General features: G+C 44.9%; 1 protein-coding gene across 1 annotated transcript in view; it reads right to left on the bottom strand.

Annotated features, from left to right (window-relative positions):
• gse1 (Gse1 coiled-coil protein) overlaps window positions 1-1,865 on the bottom strand; it is a 290,630-nt gene extending 288,765 nt beyond the window's left edge. Inside the window, exon 1 of the mRNA XM_036584594.1 lies at window positions 553-1,865. Within this exon, the coding sequence (XP_036440487.1) occupies window positions 553-1,860 (1,308 nt within the window). The 5' untranslated portion in view covers window positions 1,861-1,865. The remainder of the gene's footprint in view (window positions 1-552) is intronic.
• Between the last annotated feature and the right edge of the window lie 10,616 nt (window positions 1,866-12,481).

A 12,481-nucleotide genomic window follows, 5' to 3' on the forward strand; every position in this document is an offset into this window, starting at 1 on the left:
TGGGCCGCCCCACTGTCCACAGCGAAGCTGGAAAACGTAGTGAGTCGCCATCGCACTCCAACATCAACACATAGGTCACCCCTTACTTATCTCTGCTTCAGATTAACTACCACATGCTGGCCTAGGACACCATCACCAACCAGGAGCCATTTACAGCACTGATAGAGCACAACCCCAGGGCTCCCAGTCATTAGGACCACCAGCAGAAGATGTGCAAGCTTCTGTGTGATACCTATAATGTCACTATCATAAGAAAACCAGTAATCTTTAAACTTCTTAACATCTGTAAGTGTAACTTATACGTAAAAACTTTGCTTGCCCATTCATCACAAAGCATTCACACCATGTAAGGATCAGCAGTTGTTTTCAAATTGCATAAAAATAAACACAGAGTTACAAAGTTTTCTTATGACAGCAACGATAAACGTTATTGCATGTATAAACATTGTAAACAGCCATCAAACTCCCGCTGAGTAACAAAATGCCAAGAACCGAATGTGCAGTGATGGACGAAGTACAAAGTTAATGTACATAACTGAACAGCATGCTTACCATCTGTTTTCCTGCAGCCGCCCCTCCTCGGTCCACTACACCAGCATCTTGCCTCATGTTCTGGCCAGCCAGCACCATGGCCTTACATTCTGCACAGGAGCCGATGGTCAGCTGCTTACCGTCATCCACTACCAGCATATGGCCGACCCTCGGGGCGTACAGGAAGACGGGCAGCCGGGACACGGTGACCGCCCTCAGGCCAAGCGGCCTCCTCTTCTCCCGCCGGCAGAAGAAGCAGACGAAGGAGTCACAGCTGTATTGCCGTGACCAAGGGCTGCTGGAAGGGCCCTGTCCCGTTCCTGAGCCCTCATGCTGGGCCCACTGTCCCAGTAGGTCATGGTAGCAGAGGGCACAGGCCGAAACCAGGCCAGTGGCATCGGCAGGGCGGGCGCGAGGGGCCGGCGGGTGCACCGTCAGGAAGGGGAAGAAAGGTTCTCTCTCCGCACATCGTCCTGGAGGATTGACCCGAAGTTGGTACTCCGTACCTGGGGAAAGCTCCACCCCACACAGGTAGCAGATGGAGGTGTGGCTTGTTGCTGTGGTAACTCGAACAGAGGTAGAAATGGCCCCGGGGCTGGCCAGGACACCTCCTCCACTGGTGGCCTGGTGGTATCTCCCAAGGAAGGTGCTAACAGAAGTGATGAGTTCCTCGCTGAGGCACAGGCGGTACGCTGCCCAGATGTCCTCCAGGATGGAGTAGCAGGTGGTGCAGCAGTGCACCTGGCCATCACGAATACCCTGGGCATCCGGTGGACATGGCAGCAGGTTAATAAAGGGGAAGTACATGGTGCCACGGGCTTTGCCCACTCCAGCACGGGCGTAGGCCACCCGGATGTCCCGCCCACAGTCCTGCCCACACAGGTAGCAGGCCTCTCTGGCCGGCCGTGGTGGAGTCCTAGAAACAAGAGAGTGAGCCAGGGGGCGGATCTTGGGCACTCCATGTACTCGCTCTGACCCGGCTCCATCCACATGGCCCAGTGGGGGCGAGAGGGGGTCAGCAGCGCCAGCATCCAGAGGCACCACGTAGAGCCGCTGAAGGACAGGCACATCAGCCAGCTCAAAAGCCCGCCACTGCTGCAGGAGCGAGGAGTGGCAGCTGGCGCAGACTAATGTACGCCCACCAGGGCTGAGGGGCACTGCACCAGGCGGAGGGGTGTGGAGCCACAGGAAGGGAAAGAAAGGCTCGGAGGTGGCTCGCTCCTGCTTCTGCACGCTCACCTCAAAGCGGGCACCTGGTGGAAGCCTCCTGCCACACACATAGCACGCGCATCTGTGGACCCGCCCCCTTTCCTCCTCCTCGCTCGCCATGTTGATCTCGTTGCCGTCAGCTGCGCTGATGACGTCACTGTCTGCTCCAGCTGATGCCACGGCCGCCGCCGCGACTACGTCATCAACGCCCGCGTCAAAGAGAAGCTGCTTGCTGCTGCGCGCCACGATCCCATCGTGGCGCCGCGCGGGCGTCTCGCTGTAAGCTCGCGCCGGGTACAGTGGCGATTGGGCCACGTGATTCATGACGTCTGGCGCGCGCCTCTCGACTCCTGGCGCCTCGCGAGCTCCGTACACACCCACGTCGTAGCGGGTCGCCGTGCGCCGCGTGCCGGCCGCTCCTCCCGCTCCGTTCCTCGCTCCGTGTTTTCCAACTCCGTCCACGGACGCGTGCGCTTTACTGCTCCCGCTTTCTCCTCCGTCCTCCAGCTCCTGCTCGTTCTCGCTGTCGGACAGCGACGATGACTCGGATCCGTCGCCGCCGCCTCCTCCTCTCGCCTCCGGGTCGCGCGCGGCGCCCCAGTCCCGCGCGAGCCGCCGCGAGTCGCACTGGTGTGGCCTCTTGAGCCAGTACACGCGCTTGTCAAGCGGCGTGCGGCTGCGCTCGAACGCGTTCCACTGCTCGCGCAGGAAGCAGTGGCACACGGCGCACACGAGCGCGTGCCCGTCCGGCCCCACGTCCCGCGCGCCCGGCGCGGGCTCCTGGCCCTGCAGGAACGGGAAGCACGGGCCACCCTCCCGGCCTCGAGAGCGCACCGGCAGCCGCAGCTCTTTGCCCGGCGTCACGCCGCTGCCGCACACAAAGCAGTGCACGAGCGGCGCCGCGCGCTCCTCCGCGCCCATCAGCCGCTGCTTCCTCGCCGTTGTTGTGCTCGCTGCCGCCGCCGCCGCTGCTGCTGCCGCGTGAAGCTCGGCGCGGAGCTCGGTCATCTTCCAGCCGCCTCAGAACGGGGCAGCGGCACTCGCCGCGTGACTTTCGCCTCGCATTTACTTACACGCGCGCGAGGCTGACGGTGAAAACTTTTAGAAAGTGAGGGAGTGAGTGAGTGAGGGAAAGAGGGAGGAGGAGGAGGTGGGCTCCCCCGCTCTTCACTCTGAAAAAAAAAAGTTCAAACGGCGTCCCGCGAAAGCGCACTGCTCGTTACTGTGAAAGAGAAAGCTGTCCCGTGTGGAGAGGAGCGCGCGACATCCATAGAGTAACGTGAGAAGACTAGAGAGAGAGAGAGAGAGAGAGAGAGAGAGAGAGAGAGAGAGAGGGTTCTCGCTCCGCTGTGATCTTTGGCTGTTAAATGTGTAACACAGCGCCTCTCCACGTGCAGCTCGCGCAGGCGGCCAGCGGCCAACAGCTGGACTTTCCTCATTCACAGAGGAAAAGTCCAGCATGGAGCATTAAGCTCTGTCTAAACAGCAACTTCACGAGATCTGCGCGTACGTTTGGTGCTATTTTTGCAAAGCGTTAAAAAAAATACTGCTGCAAACTGTATCTCGTTTGGTTTTATTCCTTGCTTTCCTGATTGTTCTTCATTCTGCTGCACGGTTGTTATGCTTTACAGGGTTCTTCTGTAAATAGGCTCACTGTAAAAAATGGCTCGTCAGTTCAGCCTAAATTACTTCATGTGGTAACAAATAAATCGCTGCTGTCAGAATAAAACCTCATATCTCCGTTTTCAGTTTTTGACATTATTTGAAAATACCTGTTGCCCTTTACATTGCCTGTAAATTTCATGATGAACGGACCAACAGAAACGTCTCGAGATGGCTTGGAAAAAAGTCTGGTTCCATTGACTTACATTAAAAGTAAAGTACGTTTTTCCTTCTCCTGGAAAGTTACCATTTTAGAGATACAAGGTTTTGTTCCGACAACAGTGAAATTAACTAGTTTTATTCAACCTAAATAAATACTTTGAATGATCGATTCTTCCAATCCAAGTAATTTCTGAGTTGAATAAAACTAGTTCAATTGCTTGTTACTACATTAAGTAACTTTTTTAGGTTGAACTGACGAGCCATTTTCACAGCGTGTTATCCTGCAGGATCATTCTTCATTTTGGTGCACTGTTGTTATGCTTTACAGGGTTCTTCTGTAAATAGGCTAAATGACCTGCTCACTGTCCGCTGTATACTGACTGAATGAAATTCTATAAATACTTTTTTACGCAAGGTTTTTGTTTTTTGCACTTTGGTTAATATGACTTCTGCATGAGCCGTTATCCAGTGACGTAACAACATCTACCCTGGATGATTGTTTCATTGTACTCTACTGTCTACAATTATAACACATTCAGTGCTTTGGAAATTCTGCGTTGAGCTTCTATCTTTTTTTAAATCCTCAAGTGCCTATAGAGAGTGCAGACGCACACAGACACTTACAGATGAGTGGGGTGGTGTGGGGTGAACGGGGCGTTGAATGAAGTAATTCCTTTTCAGAATCTATATTGTAATACTTATCCAGTTCTGTTGACTCTCATAGGCCGTGCTCTTTTGTCAGCGTTATTTACTGCATTTATTTTCAAACAGGCTGCCGTAATGGTAGAAGCAGATGTGCTGAGTAGCAATATTCAGGTTAGAAGGTCACGCATTTAAACATGTAGGAAGAACAGATGGAATGTAAGCAGAATAATCAAGCTGTGTAAGACAGGAACAGAGTGACAGGAGCTGGAGCAGGCACTGTCAGCCTCCGTCACACCCTAAAACCACAGAAGGGGGCCTAATTATATCCACACACACCATGTATTCCACAGAGTAGCATGCAGTAGTGCCCATATAGCTTACATTCACAGTGTTGAGACTAGTTACTTTGGCTTTCATGTTATTCAGATCATGGTCAGGATCTCCATGACTCACCACTGGACATTGTCCACAAAGAGCACTGTATACAATTCATAAAGGGCCCATATCCTATGGTTCTCTCATGTTTTTTTTCTATGAAGTCCTAGTGCAATGTATTTTTATACCAAAAACAGCAATAATTCATTTTTATGTGACCATTTTACAACATTTCTCTGTGCATTAAATTTAAACAGGCTGTTTTTTTGTTACTGTGCCTTTAAGACTGATATATGTAAATAATCTCTGTTCTGACTTGCTGAGCTGTATTGCACTTTGCTCAAAAAGGAGTCTGGGCTGAAGAAAATCTCATAACTCCAGAGTGAATGGGTGTGGATGAGATGCTGTAGGCTGAATAGGGAACTACAGTTTGGGCACCCCAGTCAAATTACATTTTATTGATTTTCTAAGTAAAAAAGTACACATCCTTAATAGAGAAGACACTTCTGTGCATTAATGCATAATTACTGTCTATTTGCTGAACTTAACATTTTAACATATTTGAAAAAAGATTAAGACATAAAAAGTTAGAACAGGTTTATCATAATTTATCTATATTTATACATATATATATATATATATATATATATATATATATTCCCAATTTGTCAAACTTAGTGAATGAATAGAAATTGTGCACTAAAATGTTTAGATAAATGCCATATTTAAGTTTATTCCTAGTAGAGGATGTTTTACCTTATTTTCACTTAGAAAATCAACAAAATGTAATTTGACTGGACGTTTTCAAACATTTGCATATGACTGTATATGTGAATGTGCTGATTTTGTGACATCACAAAACCAATGAACTGATACAGGCTGTTTTTGCAGGACTTTGTGGACTAGAGAGAACAGTAAAGGTTTAGCAGTGTTTACATCTTACATCAAAAACCTTTATTTCCAAAAAGGGAGGAAATTTGGTTTTGCATGATATGGGCCCTTTAAATATTTCTGTGTATGTGCTTTTGTGATGGATTAAAAAACAGTTAGCTGGGGCTACAACCCAAGAAATTATGAGAAGTGTTAACACAATGTGCTCTGTCTGTCTCATTTCTTAGGGTCGCTGAGTGACTAAGTCTCATCATCTCCTCCATAAATTTTGATGACACTAGCATGCCTCCCTCTGCAGTCATATCCCCAAATTCATTAAGGGAACATTCCAGGCTCACAACTCACATCCAAAATGGCAGCCAACTCACTGGGCTGTGTGCAGGGACCTAGGAAACAGAAGCTCTCCTGGCGCTCTTTATGCTCTCTGTTCCTCCCGTGTGCCCACAGGGAAAAGGGCCAGCCCTCTTCTTTCAGCATTTTCTCACGAAGTTGCGACACGATTCATTAGCAGCTACGCCGTCCAATGGCTTCTCAATGCATCTGGAGTACTGCAGCATGTGTGCAATAGAGCTTCATCCAAATACTGCAGAAGTCAGGACCTGCAGAAAGGTCTTCTTCAGGAGACCTTAGTCTGAGAGGTACTAATGGTCTGCACTCACTTACAGTTTCACTGGCAACATGCAAAGTTCTCAGCTCTGTCTACAGCTTCTTATTCCAAACTCACACATGTAGGTCAGATAACTTCAAGATAACCCACATTCACATAATATTTTTCTATAGCAGCTGAAGCAGTAACATGTTCAGTCACATTAATTGTAAAGATCTTGCGTCTTGACTGATCTGTGGTTGATACGCTGCCCTCTTCTGTTGAAAGCCTGGAATTGCACTGTTTCTTCCCAAACTATTTTGCAAGCCACTGACCAGACTGAAAACCACACTGGTTCTGACCTTCTTACCTATATTTATTCAGAACACGCACATCTTCCACAGACATATTTTTCATTTTTCAGTTTTTTTTCATCCAAAATAAATTTTGGATAGCCCTGGAATAGCCCTTTGCCTATTTGAATTCTTGGCACCCTCAGACAGAGCAGTACTATGCATTCACATCTCCTCCTAGCTCATGTGATTGGACCTGATCAGCTGTGAAATGTTCTTTCCTCTTCCTTTGTCTCTTTTGGAGCACCTTGTCTCTCCCTCTTCCTTTCCCCTCTTCCTCACTTTCTTTGCCAAGGCCTTCTAAGCTGGCACCATTCTGTTCTGCCCTGGCTGCAGACATTTCTGTAGAAAGCTCTCTCTTTTAACCCCTTAAACTCTAAACTTCACTTCCTCAATTTCATACATGCATATCTTACATATGAAGTACTATTTCCAGATGGGGAAAAACATAGGTGACACTTTATTTTGAGTGGTCCTTTTCAGATGAAACAAACACTCAACAGAGTTAACGAGCTAAGGTTAGGATTAGGGTTAGGGTTAGGTTTTGGGTAAGGTTGGGTAAGGTTAGGTTTTATGTAATGGAAGTAACATATGAACACTACATCTACTTAATGTAAGTAATGTATCGACAGAACATCTACAAGTTTTTTACCTCAATGTATTCAGATGCTGCACTACTGCTACTTCACTGATATGTTGTTGATGTGTTACTGATAATCTGTTAAGAGTTTATTGATCATCTTCAAATGACCACTCCAAATAAAGTGTTACCAAAACAAATTGCTTAAATGTCTTCACTGGCTGAGGACACTTAATGGTGATTCTCCTAAAACCACGTAGGAGAAATAGCATTACACAAAAAAAGACATGAGATGCCTGGGCCCTGATAATTACTCACAGCAGGAGAACTGAGAATGTTGATGAGAAATGGCTCATATTGTTCTTCTGGTTCATAGCTGAGTTGGTGATAAACATCAGTGTTATTGTCTTGGCAAATCCGAGCACAATGTGTAACTTTATTGAGATCTCTGCTAAACTCAGGAGGAGACGTGAGTTTACTGGGCTGTTTTGCTCAGTAGAAACATCTGAGCAGTAAGTCTCATTTGTCTTTCTATGTGATCTCATTGTTGTCTTGGAGAAACTGCAGGGATATTAAGAAGATCTCTTACTGATTTTCTTTCCTATGGGTAACTTTACTAAAGGAGCCTCTGAATGTATAGGATTTGACTAGTACAGTAGTTATTAATCCTGGTCCTATTCCATATGGAAAAAATACATGGACATGTATTTCTACATATTTGAAATACATTTCAAATACATTGCAGTCCATGCTGAAATACATTCAAAACACTGAAATGTATTTCACAATATATTGCCATATTAGCTAAATATATTTTATAATATATTTATCTTAAAATGTATGGTGTAATATGGCACATAGAAATGTACCATACAAAAATAAATGCATGTAAATGCATTTATCAAATACATTTGAAAATATATGAACATAGCCAAAATACTTGATTTGATAAATCCACTGGGAATATATTTTATTTCTATAAGAAAAAGTACAATTGTCCTGCACATGTTAAAGTTTCTCTGCTCACATCTGAAACAAATAAGTAACTCATGAACAGGCTTTTCTTGAGGTGAACTGGGTTTGTTAGAGCAGGCAAAACACTGCAACACGCAGGACAGTGGTGCTCCAGGAGAACCATTGCACTAGCTGATTAGAATTAAGTGATTAAGTGATTAAGTGACCCTTATTAGTCCCACAACGGGGAAATTTCACCTCCACATTTAACCTATCCATGTAGTGAAACACCACATACACACTAGTGTACACACACACTAGAGGGCATTGAGCACACTTGCTCAGAGTGGTGGGCAGCACTATCCACAGTGCCCAGGGAGCAGTTGGGGGTTAGGTGCCTTGCTCAAGGGCACTTTAGTCATGTACTGTTGGCTCAGCAACCTTCCGGTCACAGGGCTGGTTCCCTAACCTTCAGCCTATGACTGCCCCCTCCAGCCCATGACTGCCCCTGGGTATGGGGTAGTATAAGTGAACAGGGGGCAATTGTTACTTTTTTAATTTCTCTATAAATCAAACACTACTTCAGATACGCTAAAAGATTGAGATACAGTACAAAACACATGGTTGCTGTTGGAAATCCAGTTTTGTCATTTTTTGACATGATTTGAAAATATCAGATGTTCTTTACATTATGTTAAAATGGTATGATACATGATACATTACCTGAAAAAAAATCCTATTTTATTTACAGGCACTGAAAGATAAGAATGTTTTTCTTCTCCTGTAAAGTTACCATTTTGGAGATTTTTGTCACAACAGTGACATTATGTATTTGTGTACTAAATAATAATATTTTTACTCTGAAGGACAAGATTTTCACAGATAATCTGGATGTTCATAGCATTGCAGACACCAGACTCAATAACAATAATGGCGCAATGTGGATTCAGACAGCACATGTGTTGCTGAAGGAGCTCCAGGTTCAGCCAAATGCAGAAAGCTGTCACTGGGGCAGTACCCCTCTTGTCACTGGGGTGGTGCCTTCAAAGGTACATGTCAGTACCTTTAGTCGGGGAACATAACTGTACCATAATCCATTGAAATTACATTTTCTAAATTGTATTAACTCCACATACCCCCTCTTGTCTCCAGGCTTTTTATTTTATTGTTCTGTTTTTTGAAAAGTAGGTTATGAAAAGGTACAAATATACACTTTTCCTCTGGAAAAGACTTATTTGAGGAACACAATTTGACCTTAAAACCACTGTTTTGTACATTTGAGGGTACATTTACATTGTTTGTAATGAAAAACGTATCTGCACAGAACCTTTATTTCGAACAGTGTAGAGTTTAAGGGGGTTAAGATGCAGACTGAGATTGGACCTGGGGGACATCCCATTTATCTGAGGGGGTGAGGGGGTTGCAGAGAGATAGCATGTGTATGGATGTGAGTTGGAATCTCCTTGCCTTGCCCTTGTGTGTATTAAAGCAATGGTGATGACAGGCAGGACGAGTGAGGCCGGAGCCCCCAGATCTAACAGAAAGATCCCGAGATGCCTTGTTAACCCAGGGTGCTGTCTAGGGCTCAGCACATGCACATACACACGAAACACAGAGGCTGTCTGTGTGCAGAGTGTAGAGATGTGTCTGCATTACCTGTCCTGCAGCAGCAGGCACAGCACACACACAATGCTCTGCCTGTTTGAGCAGCTGAAAGGCATTAAAGAGACACCTTGTTCAGTGATGCCTTCCCTCTGAGTGTGTGTGTGTGTGTGTGCATGCTTTATGGTCGAAAGATTTTTTCCTGGCAGAGCAGAAGCATCTTGTCATTTAGGCTGAGCAGGCTGGAACAGAAAATAATGTGCTTTAGTGTTGCAGTGTGTTGCACTACTGAATGCGCACTGTAGCACACATACAATATCACACAACTCTGATTGGCCTTTCCATGCTCTGCCCACTAATGCGTTCTTTGGTAGCAACAGCTGTGAGGTTGGACAAGCTTTAGAAAAGATTGGCAAATTGTTGCATACTCAGTTTCTGTCATCATGCCTATTTTAAAAATTGGCTCCAGAACGGCACAACCTTCTCAGGGGTTCCCAATCTCAGTCCTGGTGACTCATACTCTGCACATTTCTAATGTTTTACCTACCTGCTCACACCTGACCCAGCCATCAAGGCAATGCAATTAGTTCATTAGTTGATTCTGGTGTACTTAATGAGTCAAAGCACAAAAATGTGCGTAGTGTGGGGATGCCAGGACTGGGATTGGGAACTGGTTTAATTATTGGCCCTGTAGTTGGGATTTCTGGCGATGCCACAGCTATCAATGGCTGGGAGTCCAGCATAATCAGCCTTGATCTCTCTGGGTGGGTAGGATGGCCTTCCTTCTTCTCCCATCACTCAGCATGATGTTAGCTAACAAGGATGTCTGTTAACTGGCAGTTAGTGTTCTTCTTGAAGCACGTTGAGCTGACATTTCAGAAAAGATGCAAATGTTGGTGTCATGTGTAGTGGAGGAAGCACATGCTAGCCTTCACTCTATCAGCTTGGTAGCATTGTATGTGAGAGGGGGAGACCTATTTATTTTATAGGTGTGTTAATATAGATCTGGATCGAGCTAACCTTAACATGGTGGCAAATTTGTCAATAACTACATTTATATGTATTTTATAGCCTGACTAAGTGCTGAGTTAGTGTAAGAAATTAGACCGAACCAAGATGTTTACATGAGTTGTGTTAAAAACTAGTCCATTTATAATCCAATTTACATGCATGCCAGTGTTGTCTACCTGTACAATGGTAAACACCCCTGTCTCTCAAACACTGCAAATATGGACCTGGACCACAGCTTAGCTCAACTAAGATCTTAGTTAGACTAGCAGTCATAGTCAGACTAAATATCAAACCATTGGTATGCATGTAAACATAGATATTGCTGTTTCCAACATGCCTAATTTCAATTTGCAACAACAATATATTCCAGCTCTGTAACATAACATTTAGATGGTAAAGTCAGTGTTATGTAGCATATATAAATGAAGGTTGATTTAATTTCTCGTTAGTTTTAATGGGATTTTTTGTTGTTGTTCTGTAAAGCTTGTCCGACCTTGCAAGAGTTGGTATAATGAAATGCATCTGTGAGTGGAGCGGGTCAGTTAGGCTTACCCACAATCTCAAGCCAAGGCAAAGTTCTTTAGTGTCGTGTACATAAAGTGCAATGAAATTCTTTCTTGCATGTTGTTTTCTTCAGACTTCAGCAAAATAGCACAGTAATACACTGTAATAAGTGCTGATTACTAAACAGAATTAAACACAAAACAGGACAATTCTGCTTAAACAGATCGTTTCCATCTTTTGCCATTATGAATCAAGTTGGACAATCTAAATGTCCAAAAAATGTGCCCTCCATGGCATATACAAAGGTAATTATTGTTGGGTACTGTGTTCAAATATCCTTAAGGTGGGCACCAGCTTAAACCTCATTGGTCAGAGGGATAGATGATGGCTAGTCTTAGTTTGAGTTAATAGGAAACGTTTGTCTCGCAATGTTTCCTTTTAACAAATTTTCTTTTAAAGGGCAAAACAACTTCATCAAGATATGGTCCAAAATGATTGTATAAAGTTTTGTTACATTAACTCACATTGAAAGTCAAGAAGGTTTTTTCATTCTTCTGTAAAGTTAGACAGTCTTATCTAACTTCAAAGCCCTGTAAAGTCCAGTGACTTTGCTTTTTTGGAGATTTAAGGTTTTGTTCTGACAGTGATGATATGCAAATTAATGTGAATGATTGTGCCGTAAGTTCACAGCTAGTGTGCAGTGAGTACACAGCAATGTCAGTGCTGTTCTTTTGCTCCTACTAGTTAGTGCATGTGAGTGAAAGGCACATCACTATTAATTTGTATAGTCCTGTGTACTGTGAGCATCAGGATATATGTACGGTACATGTGAGCGTGTGTGCATGCACACATTTGGAGCATCTGGGAGGGATTATTTTCCTATTTCTTCATGGCCTCTGTGTTCTGCTGTCTATTCCCATTGAGAGACCTCTGAGTCCTCTCCAAGTGTTCACTGAGAGAGAGAGAGAGAGAGAGAGAGAGAGAGAGAGAGAGAGACAGAGAGAGAATATGGCCGGCTGTTGGCATGCGTTCAGACGTGACCTGTTACAGATGAAAGCAAAGCTGTGAGCTCGCTCCTCTGAGGCTCTGTTACTGGGGCTTTCCATCAGAGTATGAAGCCCCAATGCCCACTGACTCCTGTTCCAGCAGGGACATGTTCTGAAGAGCCAGGCTCACCTCGGCTGGATACCTGGGCAACAGCTGCTGAACCAGACTGTGTCACACATATACACACACACACACACTAGAGTTTGATATTTGTCTGGACCAGACAAAACCCAACTAGCTGTGTCAGGTTTGCACATCATTTCTCAACAATTTGACATCTGTTCAGATTTCACATTCAGGTTCCTCATAGCTCCTTTCTCACCTTTAACAGATTTTGGTGTTTCTACCTACTTTTTTCACTCTGTTTTA

This window comes from Colossoma macropomum, unplaced genomic scaffold, assembly GCF_904425465.1.
Source record: "Colossoma macropomum unplaced genomic scaffold, Colossoma_macropomum, whole genome shotgun sequence".
NCBI classification, from domain to species: Eukaryota; Metazoa; Chordata; class Actinopteri; order Characiformes; family Serrasalmidae; genus Colossoma; species Colossoma macropomum.